General features: G+C 46.9%; 1 protein-coding gene across 2 annotated transcripts in view; it reads right to left on the bottom strand.

Moving 5' to 3' along the window:
• The window catches only part of FYB1 (FYN binding protein 1), a 154,748-nt gene that overhangs the window by 75,877 nt on the left and 52,715 nt on the right, over positions 1-26,156 (bottom strand). For both annotated transcript variants that reach the window (XM_036280079.1, XM_036280080.1), the window contains exon 2: positions 16,539-17,700. In XM_036280079.1, coding sequence (XP_036135972.1) covers positions 16,539-17,700 — 1,162 coding nt within the window. The remainder of the gene's footprint in view (positions 1-16,538; positions 17,701-26,156) is intronic.

Here is a 26,156-nt window from a genome sequence, read left to right as displayed (position 1 = left end):
AGGGGGAGAGAGAGAGAGAGAGAGAGAGAGAAACATCGATATGAGAGAGACACATCAATTGGTCACCTCCCGCACGACCCTGACTAGGGCCAGGGAAATCTGCATCCCAGAAACGTGCCCTTGACCAGAATTGAACCCGAGAATCTCTGGACCGCAGGCCAATGCTCTAACCACTGAGCCAAACCGGCCAGGGCCAGGCACTGTTCCAAAAGCTCGACTTATGGAAACATTCGTGTAATTCCATAAAAACCTTAGAAGGCAGGTAGCATCATTATTTTCTTTACAGGTGAAAAAACACATAAATTATTAACTTGTCCAAAGTCTGACAGCTACTGAGGGGCAGAGCGGGGAATCGAACCCAGACAGGCTGGCCCCGGAGCTGTTACACTGACCCCCCTGCACCACTCCCCCTGGTGTAGCCGAACAGCGTATCCGGTGGAATTCCTCGTGGGGGGCAGGAAACATGGGGTCGAGTAAGAGGGAGGTGAAGAAGGTGAGACGGTTTTCATGCTCAGGGGACAGGGAACAATCTGCAGGGTTACCTTCCCGGTAACGTACCTTCCCGCGTCTCCTGAGGCTGCTCCAGGCTACAGAAAGCTCGCTCTGCACCCAGCTCTCCCTCTTCCCGGCTGCCAGCGCATGCTCACTCGCTCTGCCCAGCCCCTCTCCGCTGCCCTCGCTGGCTTGGGTGACACCTCCCCTCTCTGGGGCTCAGCTTAGGCATCAGCCCTTTCCTCTGACCCTCGGGAATATTGAAGTCGAGGGAGTGTCAGCGCCCACCGACTAGTCCGAGGCTCCTGTTGTCAGACAAGGTCAGGAGAGCAGAATTTCCTTCTTCCTCGTACCCAAGCAGGAAAACGGGACGGGACCCTGTCATGCCACTGGAAGAAGAGTGTTTCTGCTCAAGCTCTGCCTCTCTTGCTCTATTTTCACGTGCCTCGCATTCCTCCTAAGCCCCCCCAACACCGGCTTCCTAGTCCGATCCTCCCGTCCTTACGTGTGACCAGGGGACCTCTTGTAACAACACTGTGCCGAGCTCATGAAGGCTGGCTGTTGACTCTCAGGGAAGTCCCTGCTGTGACACTGACCAGTTTCAGCAAGACGATGTGGGCAGGAGTCTCTCTGTCACCACGGTTATCTGGCCAGGTATCCTGACCCTTTAGGGGCAGAACACGTGAGAGACAGAAGCAGAGACGCTGTAGCAACTGATGCTATTGCTGCTGCTACCTTCACGAAGAGGCAAATGCTGGTGTCACCACAGAACACCTGGTTAAAACGGGCTGCAGCAGGGGCAAAAGGCAACGCCATTTACTTTCTTCCTCTCCTGCCTCTACTCTGACGGGGCTATCCCTGAGCGTGGGGCACCCACTCACTGCAGCTGTCTTACAAACCAGGCTAATGACTTTACGTGTCCAATGTTTACTAGCTATTTCAGAATAAACCTAAGAAATGACATAAGTGATTATTTTCCTATATATTTTTGGAACAAAATTTTAGATATCGACTCACTCAGTTACTCATTCATTCAACCAATGCTTGCCAAGCACATGGTACAGAGACGTTTTGCCGAGTGGAAGGGACACGAGGGTGCTAGGGCATGGCCTTCCCTTTCATGGGACTCACGATACACAAGGGTTCAGGTGCAGAAATAACTAACATCACATGAGATGCAATGGGTGTGACATTGCAGGAAATGTCACTTTAGTTTCAGAGATGTAGCTGAGCTCCGAGCCGTCATTCCATCAGTGCTGCTCAGGGATGATGGGTGTGCATGATACCTAAGCTGCCTTATACTATGGCCATCAGCCACAGGTGGCTGTAGGAACTAATTTTAAATTTTATTTAAGTAATTTAAATGTAACGAGCCCCCTGTGGCTAGCAGCTACTATAGTGGGGATACAGATCTAGATAATGTTCTACCAGACAGGTATCAATGTAAAAGCTCAGCAAAGCCCTGGTTCCCAAGAGGCAGGCTGAAGTGTCAACTACGGGAAGAGGGAACCGAGGCTCCTATGAGCGCCAGACCCTTGTAACCACCTGCCTGCTTGACACCTCAAAACTCTTTCAACTGCACACATTCAAAATAAAATCATGGTCCTCCCATGTAGTAACCCATCGTTTTCATTTTTAATGTTTTCTTTAGTGATTTTAGAGAGAGAGGAAGGGAAAGGGAGAGAGAGAGATGGAAACATCGACAAGAGAGAACATTGATGGGCTGCCCCCTGCATGCCACACACTGGGGTTCGGGCCCACAACCTGGGCATGTGCCCTGACCAGTAATTGAAATGGCGACCTCTTGGTGTATGGGTCGATGCTCAACCACTGAGCCGCACTGGCCAAACTCGCCCATCATTTTCTAACCGAAGGATCTGTCAAGTCTACCCTCTTCCCATCTCCTACGCCACCTCATCGTCCAAGCTCCTGACTGTCTCACTTCCTTAACTGCTCCTAGAACTGTCCTTCTCAAACATCTCGGGTGACCAGGTCACATTTATTTTTAGGCAAAAGCTCCAAGTCCTTCACGTGGCCCTTGAGGTCTGGCCTCTGTCTACCACCCTAGTCCCATCTTTTTTTGCTTTATTCCTTTCCATTGCCACCTTACATACCATATCATTTTCTTATTGTTCACTAGACAGTCCTGGGATGAATGGAGAACAAGGGAGCATGTGCAGATGCCACTGGTGTGTGTGTATGAGTGCGTGTGTGCGTATGCGTGAGTGTGTAACTGCGTGTGTGTGTGAGTGTGTGTGTGAGTGCGTGTGTGTGTGGTCAAATATTACACACCATTGCCATTCGGTTTCAACATTTGAGGGAGCCCCTGGGGACACGATGCCAATGCCTCTAAGCCGTAAAGATAAATGCTTTTATTACTCATCTTTCCCCAGTGTAAGTTTTAATTGAATGGAAGGCTTTCTAAGAGACTCGGCCATGCACATCATTTTAACTGGGTTCACGTGACCTGTGCAGGTCTAATATGGGAAAACCGAGCTTAGTGCAGCGACATCACACCCCTTTCATGACAGCCCCAAAGCAGGATGAAAGCAGGAGCCACGCCACGCACTCCGCAGGTCAGAGCACTTGGCACGTGGGCGATGTCAAATATTTGGTCAAACCGAGTGCCCCGCGGGAGGCAGAGGGCGGGGACAGAGCCCTTCTTCCCCCACTACTCTCCTGGGACAGCCGGCACCTCTGTCCTACAGGCTCTGTGCTAACGTTTCCTTCTCTGCCGGTTGTTACTGAGTTTCTAGGTCTTTCAGGAAATGTTCATTATCCTTAAAGTGGTCCAGGGCAGAACCGTCTCCTTAGAAGACAGGAAACGAGCAGAACTCGTTGACGGAGTGTGTCTTCAAAGGTCCCTGTGTCTCCCGCTGGTATCCGTTTCTCCTTTTAGGTGTGCTCGCATCGGGTCCAGCAAGGGAAGTGGTTGTATCCAAGGTGTCTGTAGTGACAAGTGCAAACACACGTCCTATGTGCCTTTGAACAGCTAGGCCCTGTCCTAAGGGTGCTGGCCCCGGACAGGGCTGGCTAGACGGCCTGGCACGGGGGTGACCCCTCCAGCAGCCCTCTGGGACCGCCCACAGGCACACGGCCGAGGCCAGCGCCTGGCACCCAGGCCAGCCTGCTCTGGAAAGGCTCACACCGACCGCCGCCTCAGGGGGTCCTCTCCCCTGGGCCCCGACGTTCTCCTTCGTGCAGGAGCCCCGCAGGAAAATGAGTTCTTGATGCTGCTCAAAACAGGCTCTCCTTGGCTTCACAAAAAACAAAAAGTATTTGCCATCAAAAGAAGGGCTTATTTGAGCGAAACATTTTTTTATTGTCAGTGTGCATAAGAATCTCCTGAGCGGGTTGCTAAAAGCAGAGATGCCACCCTGGCTGGATTGGCTCAGTGGTTAGAGCCTCAGCGGTTAGAGCCTCAGCCTGAGGACGGAAGAGCCAGGAGGTCGACTCCCGGTCAAGGGCACGTACCTGGGCGGCAGGTTCCATCCCCAGCCCAGCCGGGGTCGTGCAGGAGGCAACGAATTGATGTGTCTCTCTCACATCCACGTTTCTCTCTCTCTCTCCCTCCCCCACTTCCACTCTATCTGAAATCAAGGGAAAAATACCTCATATGAGGTTTAATGAAAACAAACAGAAAAAGTGGAGATGCCTAGGCCCTCTTTATACCTTAATCGGAAGTTCTGTCTCAGGATGGGGGCTGGTGGAATGGGCTGGTAATGGCAGAAATGGGGGCAGGGGAGACGGTCTTACGTTTTTAAAAGCTTCCATACTAGAAGCACTGCCCTGAGGAATGATGGGTAAACGGGGATTTTATCATCGCTGTCAGGAGAGATCTTTTGATGTGATGAAAATTTACTTCTTCTAGTGGCTGGTCTATTTAACAATGGAGGAAAAAAGCCACTTTTCAATTTTTAGAAAGAACACAGTAATGTATTCAAAATTGATTTTCTAGACTAATGTTGTGACCCTAACAGAACATGTGATCCTATGAGTCACATTTCCATTCTGTCCTCACCGTAGCCCTATGACAGAGTCGACGTGTGTTCACAGATGGGAACACAGAGGCTTGGAGAGGCGAAGGACCGTCCTTGGGGTCGCCCTGGGAGGGGCAGAGCTTGTCCTGGACCCCGAGGCTCTCTAGCAACCGAGAATCTTCCCCGACTCTCCGTGATGAAAAACAATAGTGATGAAAAACAATGGTGTCAACTCCTGCGTTTTCCAAGGCAACATAGAGCTTTTTTGGCCATCTCGCTCCTCAGTGAGTTCGTGTTGACAGGGCTTCTAGCGGGCTCTCATCAGCTTCACAGCGAGACGAACAAAACCGTCCAGTCTACAGAGGTACGGCGACCAGCTGAACCAGGGTCTGTCTGTATCAGCGCCACACCCACCCGCTCCGTCATCGTCGGGCCCACGACGGGGGACTCTGTCGGCAGCACCAGACGTGAGCTCTCCCGCACCCCGCGTGCCTTGAGGATCTGCTGAACAGCATCCCAGAACATAGGCACCCTCAGTTTTGGACAGCCGCCTAGCTTCCTTTTGCATGGACTTAATTCCTTTTACGTACTATGTGAGCAAAGGCTTATTTCTGAAGATTAGATACGTACGACACTGAACTTGAAGAATAAGACGACGTGCTACCAAGCCACGAGTTATGTGGACGGGGACGGTAACTAGGCCGGTACAGTCGCACTGGGGGGCTGATGAGATAGATGCAGGGCATAGAAACACCCAGCGGTTTTAACTCTGTGTACCCCTCCGCCCCCCTGGCTAGTTTCGGTATTGGGGTAAGGGCTGGGCAACCACCAAGCACGGAGGACTCCCAAGGGAACAACTGTGGTCACACCGGGCAGGACCCTGGACTCCTCTGTCATTCTGGCCTCTGTCATACAGCGGCACTTCTTACAGTGGTACATAATTATCCAGGGTTTCAAAGCCTGTTTACCTTAGCACTTGGATTTTTTTGGATAGTTATATGGTTTTAGAATTTAACGAATAGTAATCACATGTGCCGTGTGAAAAACACTAACCTGTAGACCCCCGCAAAGCAGAAAGGGAGGAAGGAAATGAAAACAAAGGGGCTAGAGAACAGAAAAAGGGCAGAAAGGACAGAGAGAGAGTGGCAGGTGTCCCTGATTTCAGATGCCCTATGGGGGGAACAATGCCCTCTCCTAGGCCCACGATTTTCAACCTTCTTCATCTCATGGCAACATACTGATTACTGATAGTCTGAGGCACACCCAAAAAATAATGTATTATTTGTCGACCTAACCAAAAACATAATCATAGGTATATTTTGATTCATTCACACTGGACAGCTACTGTTGTGTTGGCTGCTGTGATTTTTTAATCTGACAATCTAAGGGAAAAGAGATCAGAGCCCCTGACTAAACAGTCAGGAATTGTATGTTTTAAAAATTCTGTGGCACACCAGTTGGAAATCGCTGTTCTAGGCTGACGGTCAGGGCTCATACAATTTAACCACCAACTGTCAAAATAGTGAACTAGCTACATCCCTCTAGTGGTTTTCAACCCTCCTCATGCCGTGACCCTTTAATACAGTTCCTCATGTGGTGGTGACCCCCAACCATAAAATAATGTTTGTTGCTACTTCATAACTGTAATTTTGCTACTGTTATGTCTTAGGCGACCTCTGTGAAAGGGTCATTCGACCCCCAAAGGGGCCGCAACCCACAGGTTGAGAACCGCTGTTCTAAGGGCTCCAGACATTCCTTCTGGATCTCTGGGCCTCTTTATGATCTGGCCATGAAATAGTTAAGCCTGGCAAGGAAAGGACTTTCAGGACTCTGGTACCAGCCACGCAGATGTTAGATATTTGAATAGCACCTTGGCACCTACCCTAACTAAGCAAATTTCTAGAATCAACCATAGGACACTACCTGTTTGCTTAACAGATCACTCACTCATTTCCATGTTTTGATGTAATCACCAACTTCTGGTATCCTGTCTCATAGTATTCTTTTGTTTTCCCCAAAATACATCCATCTTAGAAACCCCACCTCTTTCCAGCATCTCCTTTCCCCAGCCCAGCTGCGGCGGTTCTCAGTGTGGTCCCCAACAACCTGCCTGAAAACCACCGGGTGATGCTGTAGCTATTCCGATCCTGGGTTTCATCCCGGTTTCTTGAAGTAGAAATTTTAAGGGGCATTCTTATGCAATTTAAAATTTGAGAACCTTTGCAAGATGAAGGCCCGATTTTGATGTTCTCTTGTCTTTCTGAGACTGTGGGGTACAGAACGTCTATCCATCTTGGCCATCTTTCTCCTCAGAGACCCATTTAGTGTTACAACGATCAGGAGGCCATGCAAGGAACATTGGTTTGCATGGGAGTGCTTTTAATATTTTCATTCGGGAAAGACCTGAAATTTTCAGTCCTAGGTCTGGTGGAGGAAAGTCACTCTGAAGCATCCTTATTTTTTAGAGGATAAAGCAACCAGATCAGCACCCCCGTTCGGAGTAATTCAGTTCCTGTGCTTCTGTCAGGAGTGACCAAAGTCTCCGGGCTGCATTCTACCCAGCAGGACTTTGTTTCTAGTAATACAATGACCATTGATAGCGATATAACAAAACACTTCCTCCCACCTGACCATCCCTTTCAACTAACTCCTTCCACTCTCAGAAGAGGTGGTGAAGATAACTTTGAATAAGAAATATCTGTTTGCCCAGCCAGTGTGGCTCAGTGGTTGAGCATCGACCCAGTTCGATTCCAGGTGAGGGCACGTGCCCAGGTTGTGGGCCAGATCCCCAGTGGGGGGCATGCAGGAGGCGGCCAGTCAGTGTTCTCTCTCATCAATATTTCTCTCTCTCTCTCCCCCTTCCTCTCTCTCTCAAACAAGAAAGAAAGAAAGAAAGAAAGAAAGAAAGAAAGAGAAAGAAAGAAAGAAAGAAAGAAAGAAAGAAAGAAAGAAAGAAAGAAAGAAAGAAAGAAAGAGAAATGTCTGCTTGCATGCAAAGGGAGACAGCAGCCGAGTTGAAGGGTTTGGGTTAGAAATAGTTGGACTCTTCTGAATAAAAAATGAAGAAAATGTTCTTACTTTTCTTAGCCATTGAGGAGGAGTCTAGGAAATGAGGAAAAGAAAGGAAAGGGTGAGCAACAGGAGAGGGGACAGGAACCTGAGCTGCAGAATACCCAGCTGCTTTGAAGAAGATTTGTGGCCCATATTCCATTTCAAGTTTCTGGCTTCGATGCAGGGTCAGCTCCTGGCACCTTCAGCAAAGTCCCTGCACACGTGGCAGTGCCCTCGGGGGCAGGTCTGCAGTGGGCCATGAAGGGAAGCCCCACGTCCTGCGGTGCCTGCGGTAGCACAGGGCCAGTGAGCCGACTCCTGAACCGTCCAAGTCAGAAGAAGCAGGAACTGAAAGTCACAGTGACCTTGAGAATTCAAGCCACTTGGTCATTCACTGGCCTTCTGTGGAGATCATTAGATTTTTTTCATAAGACGTGGCTGGTGTTTGAAATGAACTTTATCCAGATGCTAAAGGCCTCGCTGGTTGCTTTTCTATTTCCTATCTTAGCGTTTCCATTTCAAAGTCATGTCGGCACACAGAATTCGCGTTGTTTTATTCGTTCAGAATTCAGCAATCTCTTTGGTCTGCGTGCTTCCATAATCCTCAGCATTTTTTGTGGGTCTTACTAGCAGGCTTCACTGACTCAAAAGAAAGGAGAGTTGTGGTGACGGTATGGAGGAGTGGAAGATAATATGACTTTTTAAAAATCAAAGCTTAGAAGATGAGAAGAAGAGAGAGACAGGTGGTTGGGGCAATGGTGGAATAATGTCCTAGGCCTGTGGCACAGCATATCTGTTATAGACTGAAGGTCTGTGTCCCCCAAATTCCTATCTTGAAACCTAACCCTCAAGGTGATGGTGCTAAGAGGTGAGGCGTTTCAGAGGTGGTTAGGTAGTGAGGGTGGAGGCCTCAGGAATGGGATTAGTGTCCTTATAAAAGAGACTCCAGAGAGCTCCCCTGTCCCTTCTGCCACGTGGGACACAGCGAGAAGACAGTCCTTTTGTACCAGGAGATGGGCTCACCAGACACTGGATCTGTCAGTGCCTTGACCTTGGACTTCTCAGCTTCCAGAATCCTGAGAAAGAAATTCCTGTTGTTTCCAAGCTGCCAAGTCTATGTTATTTTTGTAACAGCAGCCTGAACTCTGATACTACCTCTCCTTGTAATTGTCCCCCAAACAGCAGGTCCATTAGATAACCCATCACTCAGAGTTAGTGGGGAAAGGAGAAGTTCCCAGCTGGGAGGTAGGGACCAGGAAGGTCTAGAAACCTCATCTGGCTGCATGGCACTGAGCCAGAGCACGGCTGACTTCTCCCCACGAGGATGAAGAGCTCAGAGGGTCAGGGAAATCAAAGACAGTCTCTTCCTACCAAATATGGAGGTTTCCTGCCGGTTAAACTGCTCATGTCGGATCAAGACAATCCCCTTCGATTTAGAGTAATATGAATGACTGAAATGTATTTTATAGACTTGCCTTATCCTCCTTCTATATCTAACTGCTTTTGAGAAAATGGCTGAGGAGCATGTCACAGTTGTGTGTGTGTGTGTGTGTGTGTGTGTGTGTGTGTGTGTGTGGCTTTCCTACCCAATCTAGATGAACCAGAAGCTAGAGGCTGGAGAGGAGGGAGAAGAAGAGGCTCTGGGGAGGCTGCAGTCTAGATCCTCAATAACAGTACATGCACGAGGTACCCCGACTTCTCTAAGGCGACAATTTGAAAGAGAAATAGGAAATACTGTCAGTTTATGAAACAAACCACTTACTGAGTGAAGGGGGTTGTTGAAATCTAGGATTCTTTCTCTACCTAATAATAGATGAGCAATCTTTTTCCAGAATAAAAGGAACATATACTCAAATGCACTTTGGTTATCTGTGCTATACCTCAGCCTTGCTATTTTTTTTCAAGACAGATGTTGGTTGCACGGATCCCATCGCCACACAGATGACTTTAGAAAATACGATGAGCTACTGTATTCAGAGAATGAAGGAAATCAAAACAAGAGAGTGGTGTAATGTGGCCAGAAGCTTTCTCTGTGCCCCTCTGCCTCAACAGACCCCCGGGAGCCCTGGAGCAGCGCAGGCTCGGGGCGGGGGCCGGGGGCTGGGGGCCGGGGGCAGGGGACAGGGGGCAGGGGGGGCACCGCTGAATGAGGGGCTGTGCAGAGGAGACTTTGAGTAAACACAGCCAGCTGATTCGACCTGCAAGTTCTGACTCTGGGGAAAGAGAAACCTCATATATATTTTTTTTGTTAAGATTTTTTTTTTTTTTTGTAACCAGATGTCTCATCTTCGGTTACTTTTCCCTGATAGTATCTGGATGTTTTATCTACCTCTGCTGGGCCAGACAGAATGAAGTGTAATCTCTTTTCTTTAGTAGCAATTTAAACGGAAGAGAATGTGTTTCTTGTCTGTTTACTAGTGGTGACAGTAACAGTTAAGTTCTCCAACTCTTGGACTCCTTTTCTTTTCCTTCTTTCTCGTATGTTGGAAAACAAACTATTTAGTGCCCTACGTGGTTCTCTGGGCTTACAGCCACGACTTCATAACTGTGCTTTCTCTGAGGAGGTACGTATTATTTCTGTTTTTTAAATAAATGTCCAGATCTTTTTGTAAAAACAGGCAGCTGGATTTCTGCTCCTGAAGCATAATTTTGTTCTTCCAATAATTGGAGTTATTCTTGCACCAAAGTTAATTTCATTTTCTTAAATAAAAAGATATGTACAAAAAGGTACTTTTAGCCTATGACCCGTATTCGGAAATAGTTTTCATCAAGCCCAAAAAGACATTTAGTGGCAACTGCGTACTACGGGAATCTAATCCTTTCGCACAGAGTTTGATTTGCTTTGCTTAGAAATTACTTCAGCAGGTGACATGCAGCAAGCCATCTCCCACCCAGTGAGAAGACTGAATTATAACATATACATATGCTCCGCTCTTACCTATTTTTTAAAAATTGTACATATGTAAGCACAATTGAAAGTAAATTAGAAAGAGCTTTTATGTATTTGGTTCTTAGACCTGATTTTCCTTTTCATTTCCTTCCTTTCTCAAGTAATTGAAATTTCATTTTAATGCTTTTTCAACTGTATGAGTTGCATGACTAGCATAAAAATGAAATAATTTTGATCAAATTTGGTATATATCATGTTACCTCATAAGTACTTCACACTTCTGCCATTGTAAGACAAAATAGTTATTTACGTGCTAAGTGGCCGTATCATCTTGGATTTAGCACAAATGCTACTAATGTTGAAATAATGCCAGTTGATTGGGCAACATTTTCATATATTCCTTCGTAAGCAGCTTAAAAATATATCAATTCCTGCCTCTCGATCACAGGAAGAGCTGTTACAATAAGGTAAATCATGGCATGTTGCCACAAACTAGGTTTTACAGAAATTTCTCTTCCCATCACTAGGAAAAGGGACAGTCCCTCTGATAAGCAGGGTGAATATCTTTGTGATGTTTCCCTGTGTATTAAATGATGTGCGGATTATTGTTGTGCTCATATTAATTTTAAAAGACTATCTGGAGCCTGAGCAGTTAAGACAAAGAAAAAGAAAAAAAATCCAAGACCAAATGGAGAGCTGAGCGGGGAACCAGGAACCTAGAATTTTCAACGGCAAAATGACTTAGGCCCGGAAGAGAAGGAATTTGCTTTTCTTGGCTCATTTTCCTACCCAGCAGCCTCTTCCTCTCCTAGTCTAAGCAAAAACCGATTGGCTGGTGAAGGCTTCAACTACGCCGGCTCTCAGGAAAATCGCGTGTGAGCGGAGGTCAGGTGCAGCCACGGTCCCAGGGGAAGCACCGCGAGGTAGTTGGACTCTCCCTTGCCCACTTTGACGGCGTCTAGAATATTCTTCAGAGTAGGAGACTTGGAGAGGGGTCAGGGAGTGGGCATCCCAGTCCTTGACTCATAAGCATAGTCCAGAGGACGCGGACCGAGGCCGGCAGTGGCCACTCAGCCGTGTGATGTCCTTCTCCCACCTGCTGCCGGCTCTGCAGAGGGCGAACGGAGGGTCCTTTCAGAAACACTGCTCCCCCCGGACTATAATGAAGATATGTAGCTGGGATTAAATAACGAGGGAGGGGGCTTCCGGCATGGTCCTCCTCCAGTTCCCAAATAAATTAGTGAAAACAAAATCAGGCAAGATAAACATTTATCTCGAATTCACTAGTGGTCACCATGCAAGAAAAGGAACATCGCCCCATTGGATACATTTCAAACAGTGACGACTAAGGGAGGGGGCAGAGGGCTCTGGGGCCACAGGAGGTGCGTGGTGCTTCCCACTCGTCCCCCAGGCTCAGGAGCAATACGTTCTTCCCATTATGCTCCAGTTTGGAGAAGTGAGCTCGGGGGGAACGCAGCGGCTTGGGCAAGGAGAAACCAAGCACGAAACCCTAAATACCATGGCAGGGTCGCACCAGCGGCAGGAGGGGAGCTTCGTGGTCGACCTTGCGATGGCCCCGGCGCTGGATGAGGTCTCAGACAGTCCCCATCTCCAGCAAGCACTGTCTTCCGGGCCAGCGCAGCTCCTCTTCCCTCCACGGTCAGTGGATTAAAAGCAAAGTCAGGACTCAAATTGCAGCTCTCGAGGGAAGACACATTTATCACACTGGCTTAGAGCAAGTAGATCAAAAGAAATGGTGTGACTCCTGTCACGTGGGGCTGGGCATCCCAGAGCTCAGAGGGACATCATCTCTCAGAAGACAGTGATGGAAGAATGATTGACACAGACATATACTGGCTAAATTTTTAAACCTTAAGGACAAAAATTTCTCTGGGAATTCAAACAGAACAGCAAATCATTTTCAAAGAGAGAAATTCAGCCTTGGCTAGTCTGGCTCAGCAGTTAGAGTGTCAGCCCACAGACCGAAGGATCCTGGGTTCAATTTCTGGTCAAGGGCATGCACCTGGGTTGCAGGTTCAATCCCCCACCCTGCTTGGTATGTGCGGGAGGCAACCGATTGATGTGTCTCTCTCACATCGACGTTTCTCTTTCTCTCCCCTTTCCTCCCTTCCACGCTACCTAAAAATTAATGCAAAATTATCCTGAGGTGAGGATTAACAACAACAACAAAATAAGAGAGGGAGGGGGGGGGGAGAGAGAAAGAGAGAGAGAGAGAGAGAGAGAGAGAGAGAGATTGATTCAGGGTGGTTTCAGACCTCTCAACAAAATGAAATGCCAGAAAATAGAAATAAAGACCATGTAGATTGCTCACAAATACGATACAAATGTTGGATGCAAAGGATGCTGTTGGACTATGATACAGCAGGGAACAGGTTTTGACTAGGAAGGTGGTTTATCTTAGAAGAGCAGAAGAGAGAATGTTAGCAGACAAAGAATAGGCAGCATTTTAGGGTTGACCATGGACTTGTGTGATTAGCAGAGGGCAGACTCTTCCTAAGACATTTCTGTTTCGGAGGTAAACCCAGGTAAGCTGCCAAATGGACAGTAAGGCTGTCCTCAGAATTTCAGCCTGGTAGAGGGAAGACTGATGGGTGTAATGGGAACGGGCTTTCCCGGGATCCAGGCGGGGGAGTGAAATGACGGCCCCAGCTGGAGCTACAGGTGCGGGTGGACGCCAGCCACAGGGCCACACCAGGGCGGAGCGGGAGCCGGCAGCGCGCGGAGGGTCGCACCGCCACGAGGACGGAGCCACGCTCTGGGTGACTTCCGACAGCAGGCTGTGCCCACGGAGCTCGCCTCCAGTCCCCCTGCGATCTGAAACAGCCCCCCTGGGAGGGGCTTCAGCTAAAGCATCTGCTTTTTAGGCACTTTGCTAAGATTCCAAGCGTGCGCTCACGTATTAGTGCAGGCAGAAAGCCTGGCGCACAAAACCCTCTCGGCCCGCGTCTCTTAAACGTGACCGAGCGACGAGTCCCTTTTCCTGTCATGGCTGGGAGCAACGTGCCGATGTAAAGCGCAGTCTGTCTATACCTAACAGGGCCGTTTTCAGAGCCACATGGAGAAGGAGGATGCAGGGAAGAAAGGCTTCAACGTCCGGATCCAGAGCAACATAAGTAGTTGAGGGGTCAGTGCCATCACCAGCCCATTGCTGAAGGATCGGGACCTTAGCCTTGCCCCTTCCATTGTCAACACTGGTCATTCTTATTTTTTTTTACATCCTCACCAGAGGATATTTTTCCATTTATCTTCAGCTAGAGTGGGAGAGAAGAAGGGAAGGAGAGGGAGAGAAAGAGAGAGAAACATTGATGTGAAAGACACACATCGACTGGTTGCCTCCTGCACGACCCTGACCAGGGCCAGGACGAAAGGCAACCGAGGTACATGCCCTTGACCAAATTCGAACCCTTGACTCTTTGGTCCCTGGGCCGACGCTCTAACTGCTGAGCCCAACCGTCCAGGGCCATACTGGTCATTCTTAAAGCCAACACAGGAAAGATGTCTTACTTTCTCTCCAGTGTTAAGAACGAGACTAGAAGAACAGCTGGGTGGGCCATCTCCCTGCAGGTGTGCTGACTCCTGCCGGCCACCCGGCAGCCGGCCAGGGTTCCTAGCAGCCCACTCCGCTGGCCAGGCACCCACAGGGGTGCCCAGAAGGCAGTCCTTTCGCCACGAGCCTGGGCACCCAAAGGGACCAGAGAAAGATTGGTTCAAAGAACATTTTGATAGTTTGGGTTTTAATAAAAGTTGTGCCTTTTGTAACTAACCTCAAATGGTTCTGGGGGGGCGGGAAAGGTACTATTAGCTCCACATTCAGGAAAGCAACATGTTATCTTCAAGCTTCTGGTTGACAAGAAAGCAAGCTGATGCCTACAATGTGGACTCTGTGTACAATATTCATTTTGCACAGGAGCCCAGTTCCGTTGAGAGCGAGTCTGCTGGGAAGGGTCACCTATTTGCTAAAAAAGTAATTGCTAAGCGGTAGAGAGGATTGAGCCTAAATTCTTATTAACGAAATTTTGGCGGAGGGTTAGTCTCTATATTTCTAGGTGCTCGTGTACACGTAAACCAACTCGGATGGATGTGGAAATCCGAAGGGCTGGTGTGGGGCCGAGGTTGGCAGAAAAGGACTGCGGATGACTTCTCACCACGTACCATTTTACACCTCTTCACACATGCTGTTTTTTTGAGCTCGATGTGATTTTTATTTAAAAAATAAATAGAAAAAAGCAAATGCTTCAAAGGGGCGTTATTCAGAATTAAAATGTATGAAACAGATTGCTTTATCCCGACACCAACCTAAGTCAGTTTAAAAGAGGAAGGATTGAATTCTGATCTGTGGAAAAGGTGGATGGAGAGGGAATGGGGTCCATTTTGGAGCATAATATGCACCAGGGGATCGGAGGTTGGAAGTGGGGTGCACTGATGAGAGGATTTGGAATCTAGTCTGTGTGACGGATCTGAGCAGTGGGGAGGCATGGCAGGATTTGGGGTAAGGGTTGTAAAGGGAAGAAGAAGGACAAGAATCGACTCTAACACTAAGCAATTGTGCCTGGCTCCCTGGGAGCTATATTGCGCTGAAAATCAGCTCAGCGCTGACCTGACGGGGCCGCAGAACCAGCGAGAGGGCCCCATGAGCGTTTGTGAGCGCTCATTCGGGGGCACGAACCAGACAGCTGGTTCCCACCACCACGCCTGGTAGTGGAGTGGAGACCCAGATGAAGGGCGTGGAAGGAAGCTCCCAGATTTCTCCTGGACATCAGAACAATTTCCTGGCAGGAAAGAGAGCCATAAAATGGAGCTAATGATAGCACATTTTAAGATCTGAGGTACAGAAAAACTAAGAAAGAGCAATAAGAAAGAATCTTTTAGAAGGTGCCCCAAATATAAAACTTCTGAGTTATGGACCAGTATTGGAACAAGAAGGTAACAGATGAGGGGACACAGGTGTAACAAGCCTGAGTCTTTCTAGAAGGTGGATAATCATGGAGTCATTCCACACTTGCTTTCTGCATGATAGATTAATGGGAGATTTGATCGCTAATCTGTTGATCAACACTGAAAAGATGAATCTCAGAAAGATGACATATTGCAAAATACTTCTACAGAGCCAAGAAAAACAACCTCTCTGCCTGGGACAGCTTTAATCAGACCATTCTTTTATAAGGAAAAAAATATGCCCAACAGTGGCATGGTCGCTTGTAAACCTTCCCAGCTCAGTAAACAACGGTTACACATTATTTGCCTAAAATATTCATCATCTCAGGCGTCAGTGAGTTTCTGTCATTGCTATGCAGAGTTACAAATCTTTACCAAGCCACTCAGTATCACGTGATAGCATGTTCCATAGTATTGGTAACATCTCTGATAGAAAATACGCCATTCACCCAGAAGAAGAAGAATATACCCTTTTGTTTGGCTTATTATCCTAGCTATGTGCCACTTTATAAATGAGAGAAGTTCCGAAAATTTAATACTGAAAGTAGAAAACAACTAAAACATAAAACAGAAAGTGTCATTTCACAAGAGCTCTGTTGCTCTCTTATTTGGTTGCTGGGCTTAGGAAACATGACGAAATCGTGGCACTGTACAGTCACTTGGAGGCGGTTTCTGCACCTCTGTACTACTGATGTCTGGGGCCCAATAACTGATGTCAGGAGCGTCCTGTGCATTGTAGGACGTGTGGCCGCGTCCCTGGCCTCTACTCGCTAGATTCCAGTTGTGACAATGAAAAGTGCCCCCAGACAAGGCCCAAAGTCCCCTGGCTGTCAAAATTGCCCCATGTGAGAATCACTGCCTGAGGGTTTTGCTCATCTTTCTGTCCAGCTCCTTAATGGTAGCAACACACCACCGTCTCCTTCAACAGAAATGAAACTAAACTAAGGAAGTAAATGAAATGATTGTCATTAAGCAAAACCACAGATCAAAGTCAAGTGGACGTGTTTCCCCATCCCCCAGACCAGCTCTGCCTTCTCCCAGTTCCCACACCAAAGCGAAGTCGTGCCAAGGCGGCCGCGGCGATGGAGCCATCGCTCCGCGCACACCGCCCCCCGACGAAAGGCCCCGCTGTGGAGCCGGACGCGGTGAACAGAGAGAGGAGGACTTACTGTGAACAGAAGCAGCCCTGCGGAATTTTGCCAGGTCCACATTGGGCGGTCTGCTGGGTTTCTGCGGAGGAGGGCCCAGGACAAGCAAGGAGGGCAGGGGCTTCTGCTTCGGGGTGGCTGCAGTCTTGTCTCCCTTTTCCTTGTCCTGGCTGTGGCCCCAGGGGCCTGCCGCTGTCACCTTAGAAGGGGTCTTGGGGAGCAAGGCAGGTGGAGCGCCGGAGGCAGGCTCTTCCTGACTCGTCCTGCTGGAGAAGACGCTCGTGCCAGCATCTGCCCTCCTGCCCTCTTTCTTTTCATCGGCCCTCTTGGACAGGCTCGGGCCGCCTCTGCTCGCGGCCGGCTTCAGAACCACTCCGGGGAAGGGCGAACTCGGCGTCTCGCCCCCTTGGTCTTTGCTTTCTGGGCCTTCCCTGGCCGGCTTCAAAGGGCCGGCTTTGGACTTGACTCCGGGGGTGGCCAAGGGTCCTCTCTGTAGAGACGCGTTCTTCGTGGGGGTGTCGACTTCATGGGGGTCATCGACGCTCAGGGATGGCTTCTGGCCAATGACGGGTTTGGGGAAGAGGGGCTTGGGGTCATGGTCTTGGGAAGTGGACGCGAACTTGCCTTGAACCCCAGACAGCTTTGGGAACACTGGCTTCTGCTCGTGTTCCGGGGCTGGAGGATTAAACCTGGGCTTTGGACCCGGCGGCTTGAGGTCATGGTCCTGGCTGAGTCCGGGAAGTGAAGGCTTATTCCCAGGAGGCCGGGGGAAGGCCGGCTTGGGGTCTTCTTTGGGAAGGTTGGTGGGCTTGGGGCCTACAGGCCTCGGAAATCCTGCCTTCACCTCGGGGTCTCTGGTGGCGGAGCTCGCTGGTGATCCAAACCTTTGGCCCCCTCCTGTGGGCTTCAGAAACGGGGGCTTGGGCTCCACGTCCGGCTTTTCCTCACAAGAAGGTTTCACCCCCAAAGGTGGCCTTGGGGACCCAAACTTTGGTACGGTGCTGGGTCCCGCTGGAGGGCTGGCATTTCCTTGGTTGGTGAATAAGTTCTTTTTGGCCTGTACTCCTGAGGGGGAGTTTTGCCCCGTGGCTTTGAAGGGCCGGCTGTTGCCTGCGACCTCCTCCGTCGGGCTGCCCACGGTGTTAAACTTCGCCATGAGGGACTTCACATCTGCTTTCCCATCCTACAAGCATGGGGAACAAAAACTAGCTGAGAACTACACTTCCACAGTTTAAAACACTACACTTTAGACGGTTTCCTGGTTTGAGGCCTGCGGTGGAGCTGATTGGGTCGCCAGATATTGTAACATTTGTCTTCCTCTACAGCAAAATAAGTGGTGAGAGTCTCTTGAAGGGGGAGGGCCTGAGCACATACACTTTTTGGGTTTGTCTTAGACTGACATGCTTGCTTTTGTTGGTCGCAGCCTATTGTTTCTCTTTCCTATCACTGTTTCTCTTGCTGGCTTGTTGGATTTATTCTTTACTTGGTATTTGTCTGTTTTATTTTACTTGGGAAAATATGGAAGTTTCTAACAAATGACTTCTTCCATATTGCACAGGTGAGCCTCTTAAATAGAAACTGCATTTTAAAAATGAAAGTGAGCTCCCAGGTTGCATACATTGTATGGCACGGCCACATTCAATGTCTCTGGTCTGTGAGGGTGCCTACCTCCATCTGAGGTCTGTCTGCTTGCTAACAGGGGGTGGGGCAGAAATACCCACTCGTTTTATGTGTAAGTAATAAAAAGAGTCTTTCTACTTACTTTTATATACTTCATGCTAATGATTCAGCTGGAACCAGACAAGCAGGTAGATTGCTCTGTTCCAGGACTGGTCCTGTCTAGGGGCGTCGTCTGGGGCCCTCGGGGGAGGGGACAAGGATGCAGAGACTGGCTGGGAAGTCTGACATCCAGACTTCTTGTTTTCTCCAGTTTTGTCTCTTCTACAGTGACACTTGTCACTCCTTCTCAGAGGTCCTGCTATGTACACTGTCTGTCCCCCTTGTTCTAGAATGAGGGTACTGCACAGTAAAGAGGGCAGACAGTCACCCTTCTCTGTGGGTGTAATCCCAGGTAATCTGGTAGAATTCATAGTATGTTTTGTCTGTCTCTCAAAAGCAAGTTCTTCCTAGAATATTATAGTTTTTTTAGACTACTTGAAAGTCAAAAGCTTAAAAAAAATCATTGAGGATACATGTGTGGTCATTCCCATGTCTATTTTCATTCTCTTAGAAAATATTTTCCAGCTTCCACCCCCACCACTCACTGCCACATACCCAAGCACACCTCATGTCTCAAGTCCCCCCACTCGAATACCACAAAACCAGACCCTGTCCGGTTGGGAGGATTTGCTCTGTCCTCTTAACTCACTTCAGACACTTCTACATGCCCGAGTATGACTTCCTCTCATAACAGTAAGAACCACCATTTGGTGTGTGTGTGACTCTGAACCATGCATGTACCTGTGCGGCCCATCTCGTGCTTTGGGAGGATGGCATTCGCCAACTCCATGTCCCAGGAAAGAAGAGTGAGGGTAAAACTGCATGAGGACATAGTGGAAAGACCATGAGAACTTGGCTGGATTCGTGATTTGTTAGTTGGGCCTCAGTTGCATCATCTGTAAAATGGGCATAATAATGCAGACCTGCCAGAATTGTCATGCGCATTGGAGATGGAATTTATAAAGTGCCTGCCTGGCCCACAGCATGAGCTCAGTAGATGAGAATGTTATTATGAGAGCTGTTAAATAGTGTATTCAAGACTCACAGCCAGGAACTGTGAGCACAGGGATTCAGACTCCAATCCATCTAAAGTTCCAAAGTCCAAAAACGGTCTCATTCCTCTCTGTATCCCCACAACACCTGAACCAAGGCCAGGGTTTTAATATATATTTGGGGAATGAAGGTTGGCACTGAGCTGAATACTGTGAATAGGGATTTTCAACGAAGTGATACTCTCAGCAGGAGTTTGTCTCCGTACCGAACTGCATGTGTACTTGTGGCTTGGGGGCCAGGAACCTGAGCAGGAGATGAAAACCAGATGAGAGAAGCATTTTCCAGCTTGAATTTTGCTCCTTTAATTTACTACCTATATCTGATTAGCTGAAACATCTTGTTTTCTACCTTGCCTTCCTTGATCACTTTTTAAATCGCCATGATGTCCCCAAAATCTCAGTCAAACTTCAAAGGCCCTGGCCGGTTTGGCTCAACAGTTCGAGCGTCGGCCTGTGGACCAGGGAGTCCTGGGTTCGGTTCCCGCTAAGGGCACGTACCTTGGTTGCAGTTTGTCCCCAGCCCTGGTTGGGATTGTGTGGGTGGCAACCAATCAATGTGTCTCTCTCACATCGATGTTTCTCTTTCTCTCTTCCTCCCTCTCTCCCTCCTGCTCTTATCTGAAATGCAAAAATATCCATGGGTGAGCATAAAAACAACAACAAGAAAAAAAAACCAAGGCCTCAGGGAGGAAGACCAGGGAGAGTTTAGTGTTGGGGGTGGGGTGAGAATAGGAGAAGATATGTCCTGCCCTGTGCCTCCAAGAATATCATAACCGCAGAGAACGCCAAGCTGAGCACAGCAGCATAAAGAAATAACACCCAAGTTTGCTCACCACCTGGAGGAATGTCCCTCTCTGGGGAAGCATTCTCTTACTCTATATTTTATGATTCATATCCTAGATCTATAATTTATGCTTGATTTTATACTAAGAGGTTGCGTAGCAGAGTGGTTAATCAGACAGATTCAGGAGCCAGACTGCCTGGGTTTGGATCTTACTAGCTATTTAATCAAGGTCAAGGAACACACATTCTCTGGGCTTTAGTCGGGTCACCTCTATCATGGGAATAATAAGGCCACGTCACAGGGCTGTTCGGGAGAAGAAACAAATTAATATTCACAAAGCACATTATAGAGCACCTAGTACCCAGGAGGGTTTCCTGTTTTTATGAAGCAAGTCAAGCCGTAGAAATCAGCTAGTCTACCTCTTCCATTCTGTTGGTGAGGAACAGAAACCAAAGGATTTAAGTGACTTCCTGTTTAGTTATAGCAACTTCACATCTCAAATTTTACAGGGGAAACCCCAGGAAACACACTAATCCATTGTCAAACTCCATGTCCCGGTTTTAATGAAGAAAGTATGGAAGTGGTTGATTTGGAATTGGAACTAATCTCAGATGTCAGCCAGACCTGGGGGCAGGGCAGTGTCTTGCTTACGAACCCAGGCTCTGGGATTATTGACTTGGGTTCAAACTTTGACTTTGCCACTTACTAGCCATGTGATCTACCGACTCAGTTTTCTTCATCTATAAAATGCAAATAATAGCGGTACCGATTTCTCACAGGGTTTTGTTTTTCAAAAAAGGATTAAACGGGCTAATGTGTGTAACGTTCTGAGATCAAGAATTGTAGGTCTGCGATCATGGCTTTTTCCAATTTACTAGTCACATAACATCATTTCTCCAGGTGACCAAACTGCGATGTTGCAATTGTTAATGTCACATCCTACTTTTAAATCGGTGTGACCGCTGGATAACGTAATCAAGTTGGTATGTTTGGGTTTACTTTATCTCCACTCAAACTTTTCACTGGATGTTCAAGGACAGGTTAAGAAAGAGCACGTTCGTGTGCAGGACACTGAAGATGCTATGACAACCTCTGAGCTTACTAATACGTCTGGCAAATCAGTAGCCTGAACTGCAACTGTTTCATCACTTATGTGGACTGCTTAGCTTTAGAGGTTGGTTGGTTATTATCACTGTTAGTAAGTTCGTTAGCTAAAAATCGTTAACACCTAGATACGCCTTGTTCTTAACCATAATAGCCAGATTTCTTCCTTAATGATAATGATGGAAAGTAAAAAATGATTTAAAAATTTTTTGACATTCTCTCTTCTTGACTTTTTGTAGGTTAAATATCCATTCCATGTTCTAGGGCTTTTTTTTTTTTTTTTTTTTTTTTTTAAATAAAAAAAAATAGGGTAGGGGCAATCATCATTGCATACGAGAGTGAAAAGTAAGCCTGCTCCAAGACCCAAAGCTCCAAGCCCTCGTCCTCCAGTTCTAGGGAGATTATACATCCTGATTCACCAGTTCACCACGAGCTTATGCCTCTTGCTCTGGAATAATAATAATCCCCCTTGCACTCTCAAAATCCACACGCTTTAAACAATAAATTACATGGTAAACTCACCCAGGTCTTCACTAGAGGAAACCACTGTTATCAGTTTCTTATGTATATATCTAAGCTATGCATATACAAATACATATAAACACATACACACGCACACACACCCTGCTTGTCCCCACCTTTGGCTCAGTACCTTGCTTTTTTCCAGAACTGATAGTCAGCTAATACACACCAGGATGGTTGGATGTCTGATCAGCAAACATTCTGATTGCTTAATACCTCCAGTTGATAAATTTTCAATATTAACTCTGCTTTTTTCCCCTTGCCAATTGATCTTTATCAGCGTATAGGATTTGCAGAATCTTTAAAAAATAAACTCTGTTTTTTAGAACAGTTTTAGATTTACAGAAAAATTGCAAAGGTAATAGAGAGTTCTCATATACTGTCCACCCAGCAACCCTGTGACTGGCACTTTACGTTAGTTTAGAGGACTTTTTTAACTTTTAATGATTTTAAGATCGGGTTTCTATTTATGCTTAAGAAGAGGTATTTCACAATCTGGAAGACTTCAGAGTTTAAGATATTTTAAGTAAAACAAAAATTTTATCTTAGATTATTTGCAATTTTCTTTTCAAAGTCATTTGAAGCAATTCATCATTATTTCCATCTATGGACCTATATAACGTTTAGCCAAAACTACATGCATCGCTCCATAATTACACAGCTGTAATTGTAGAAATGCTCTTGATGCAAATAAAATTTCTCTAGTTCCCCCAGATATTTTCCCACTTCCTTAGAATTCTATACCTTCACTGGTAAAAACTTAGCACATCTGTCCTAGCCCTGGGAAGTTGACTGTTAGCAAATACATCACCTGGTTTTCCACTTAAGGACTCCAGAATCCAGAAATATGTGTGTGTATAAATAAATAAATAAACATATATATACATATATATACACATATATACATATATGTATATATATTTGCTTTTAGCAATGTACATAAGGGTGTGAGTCAAGTACATATTTAAATATTTTTTTTTATCCTTATCCGGGGACATTTTTCCATTTTTTGTTCAGATGGAGTGGGAGGGAGAAAGAGAGAGAGAAACATCGACACGAAAGGGACACATCAAGTGGTTGCAACCCGCACAACCCAACCAGGGCCGGGGACAAACTGCAACCAAGGTACGTGCCCTTAGCGGGAACCGAACCCGGGTCTCTCTGGACCACAGGCCGATGCTCTAACCACTGAGCCAAACCGGCCAGGGCTCAAGTACATATTTAAGCAAAGGCTGAGATGGCCTTTAGTATAGACATCAAGGAAATGTTTTCTTTGATAGCAAATTCATCTATATATTTTATATGGAAATTAAAAATATTGTTTTACTATTATTGATAACAGGGTTTTAGATTTATTTTTATAGTAGTCATACTTTTTAGTCTATCTTGGATATTAGGCTAATCCAGTGGTTCTCAGCCGGGGTACTTTTGGCAACATCTAGAGACATTTCTTTCTTTTTTTTTTTATCCACACCTGAGGACATTTTTCCATTTTTTGTTCAGATAGAGTGGGAGGAGGAGAGAGAGAGAGAGAGAGAGAGAGAGAGAGAGAGAAACATCGACATGAAAGGGACACATTGAGTGGTTGCCACCCGCACGACCCAACCAGGACCGGGGACAAACTGCAACCGGGGTATGTGCCCTTAGTGGGAACTGAACCCAGGTCTCTAGGGACCACAGGCCAATGCTCTAACCACTGAACCAAACCGGCCAGGGCAACATCTAGAGTCGTTTCTGATGGAAATGAGTGATGGAGGGAGTGCTCCTGGCACCTAGTGAATAGAGCCCAGGGATGCCGCTGAACACAATGCATAGGACAGCCCTGCACATTCGAGCATCATCAGTCCAAACAGTGCTGATGTTGAGAAGCCCTGAGCTAATCCTATTGCTCTTGGATTACGGAAAACACCTTACCAGAACGTCTGCTTTGGAAAAGTAATATTTAAAAAATTTTTTAAGTTTGAGTTGACATATAAAATATATTAGTTTCAGGTGTACGACATAGTGACGAGACAGTTATATTCCTTACAAAGTGATCACCCTGATGACTCTAGAACCCACCTGTCATCACACACGGTTATTACAAAAGTATTGACTATATTCTCTCTGCTGTACTTTATGACCCTGTGACTATTTTCATAACTGCCAATTTGTACAGAGTCTGCTTTGTATTTTTTATAATAGAGTACACGCTAAGACCTATAAATAGAAACCAATAATACAAAGGCGACCACTAGAGAGTGTTTTTAAAGTTCCTTGTCATCAACAGGCTCATCTGTAAAGCATCCTTTTGTAAAGTGCGGAGGACAAAAACACCCTTGGGTCACGGACACCTAATGCATTTGAAGTAACTCTGAAGCCGAGTTCACGCCTTGAGTTCTGTCTGTGTCACTTCTGAAAGGGAAGCAGGAGGGGAAGGGACCACTTTTCCAGACACTGTTCTTTTTCCCGAGGGAGGGTGAAGATAGGGGATACGGAAAATGGAGTCCCTCACCCAAGCTACTAAAATGATTAACACTGTGAAGGCTGAGACGTGAGAAAGACTATCCTTTTTCTGACTAGGTTGGAAACTTAAAAATTTTGAACTTTCTAGTACTGTGACAAGGTCTGGTCCATATACTGTGACATCTGGACATATATCAAAGCCCCTGATGACCCCCTGAAGGACTCATACCCAGACCACCTGACATCTATTATCCAGACCACTGGATGTGACCAGACCTACTGGTACCCATCCTTTAGACCAGCTGGCACCCCTCATCCAGACTGACTGACATCTGATAACTGTCCTGGAACAATCTTGGGCTAAGAATGCAGACTGAATATTCTCAAGAATGCATTTTTTAAAATAAAAATTCTTAATGTTTCTTTCTTCTTTGGAACATTTCTGGGTTTTTACCTAGCTGTGTTCTCAGTTTACAAACTCTAAGACCCTTGAATAAATCTTTATCATTTATTTCTACCCACAACCCCTAGACTCTTTTTGAGTTCATTCAACATTCCCTAGATAAAGCTCATTGAACAAGAGAAGAAAAGTTCACTTAATTGCCTGTCATGCTTTTATTTTTTATTTTTATTTATTTTTATCCTCACCCGAGGACATTTATTGTTCAGGTAGAGTGGGAGGGAGAGAGAGAGAAACATCGACATGAAAGGGACACATCGAGTGGCTGCCACCCGCACGACCAACCAGGGCCGGGGACAAACTGCAACGAAGGTACATGCCCCTAGCGGGAACCGAACCCGGGTCTCTCGGGACCCCAGGCCGACGCTCCAACCGCTGAACCAAACCGGCCAGGGCGCCTGTCATGCTTTTAATTAAGAGGGAGACAGTAAATAACAATAGTTGACTCAAATTGGTGTATCTCCCTTCCTCCCTCCTTTCTCTCTCTCTCTGTCTCTCTCTGTCTCTCTCTTTCATCATTAATCAATTTTGCTGGGTATGGGTTTTTTATTGTTGTTGTTATGTTGAGGTAACGTGTCAATACCCATAACTTATTTGATCTGAATTGCTGGTTCCTCTCATAGAACAGAATCAGTTCCTACCATTACCACCATTTCCCAGAACAGAACCCCAGGAGCAGTGGCCTTGGGGGATTACATGAGGCTGCAAGAAGGTACAGAGGTAAAGAGGAAATGTTTCAGGAAGTTAGCCCAGTCTTGCCCAAGTCATCAGAAATTGTAACCAGGGTGTATAGAAGAGGGAGAGAGCCGGTGAGGGGTGCTGGGGTGCTGACTCATGTTGCTCAAACTTAGGATCCACTTGGCCTAGGATTGACCAGAAAGTACAACAGAGAGACGAGGAAGACAGAAAGTTCTTTGTGACGCCAGATGAACCTACCCTCCTCGGGGTAGAAGAAAGGCTGGAGAAACGCTGTAGTAAACTCAAGCAGCTCAGGTTTTCATAGAGCACAACAGTCAGCCTCACTGATTTGCACTGTCTGGGTTAAAGTAAATACCAGCTGTGTTCCCATGACCCCGTCCTCTACACACACCACGTCCTCTGAAACCTCACATGCACGCCCGCGTGCAGAGTGGTAAGTTGTTTTTCTGTAAAGAGACTTGATTTGCTCTACCTAGTAAACTTGGAAAAGGGGCCCATTTTAATCTGAAAATCACGTTTTTAAAAACTCTTTATTGTTAGCCACGACATAGCAAAATTACTCTGTGTTTAGCTGTAAAAGTAGCGTTATGCCCTGGCCGGTTTGGCTCAGCAGTTAGAGTGTCGGCCTGCGGTCCTGAGAGACCCGGGTTCGGTTCCCGCTAAGGGCATGTACCTCGGTTGCAGTTTGTCCCCGGCCCTGGTCGGTCGTGCGGGTGGCAGCCACTCGATGTGTCCCTTCACGTCGATGTTTCTCTCTCTCTCTCTGTTCCTCTCTCTCCCTCCCACTCTACCTGAACAAAGAATGGGAAAATGTCCTCGGGTGAGGATAAAAAAAAAAATTTTTTTTAAAAGTA

This window comes from Molossus molossus, unplaced genomic scaffold (genome assembly GCF_014108415.1).
Source record: "Molossus molossus isolate mMolMol1 unplaced genomic scaffold, mMolMol1.p scaffold_m16_p_3, whole genome shotgun sequence".
Taxonomy (NCBI): Eukaryota; Metazoa; Chordata; class Mammalia; order Chiroptera; family Molossidae; genus Molossus; species Molossus molossus.
This window is presented reverse-complemented; position numbering and strand designations above follow the sequence as displayed.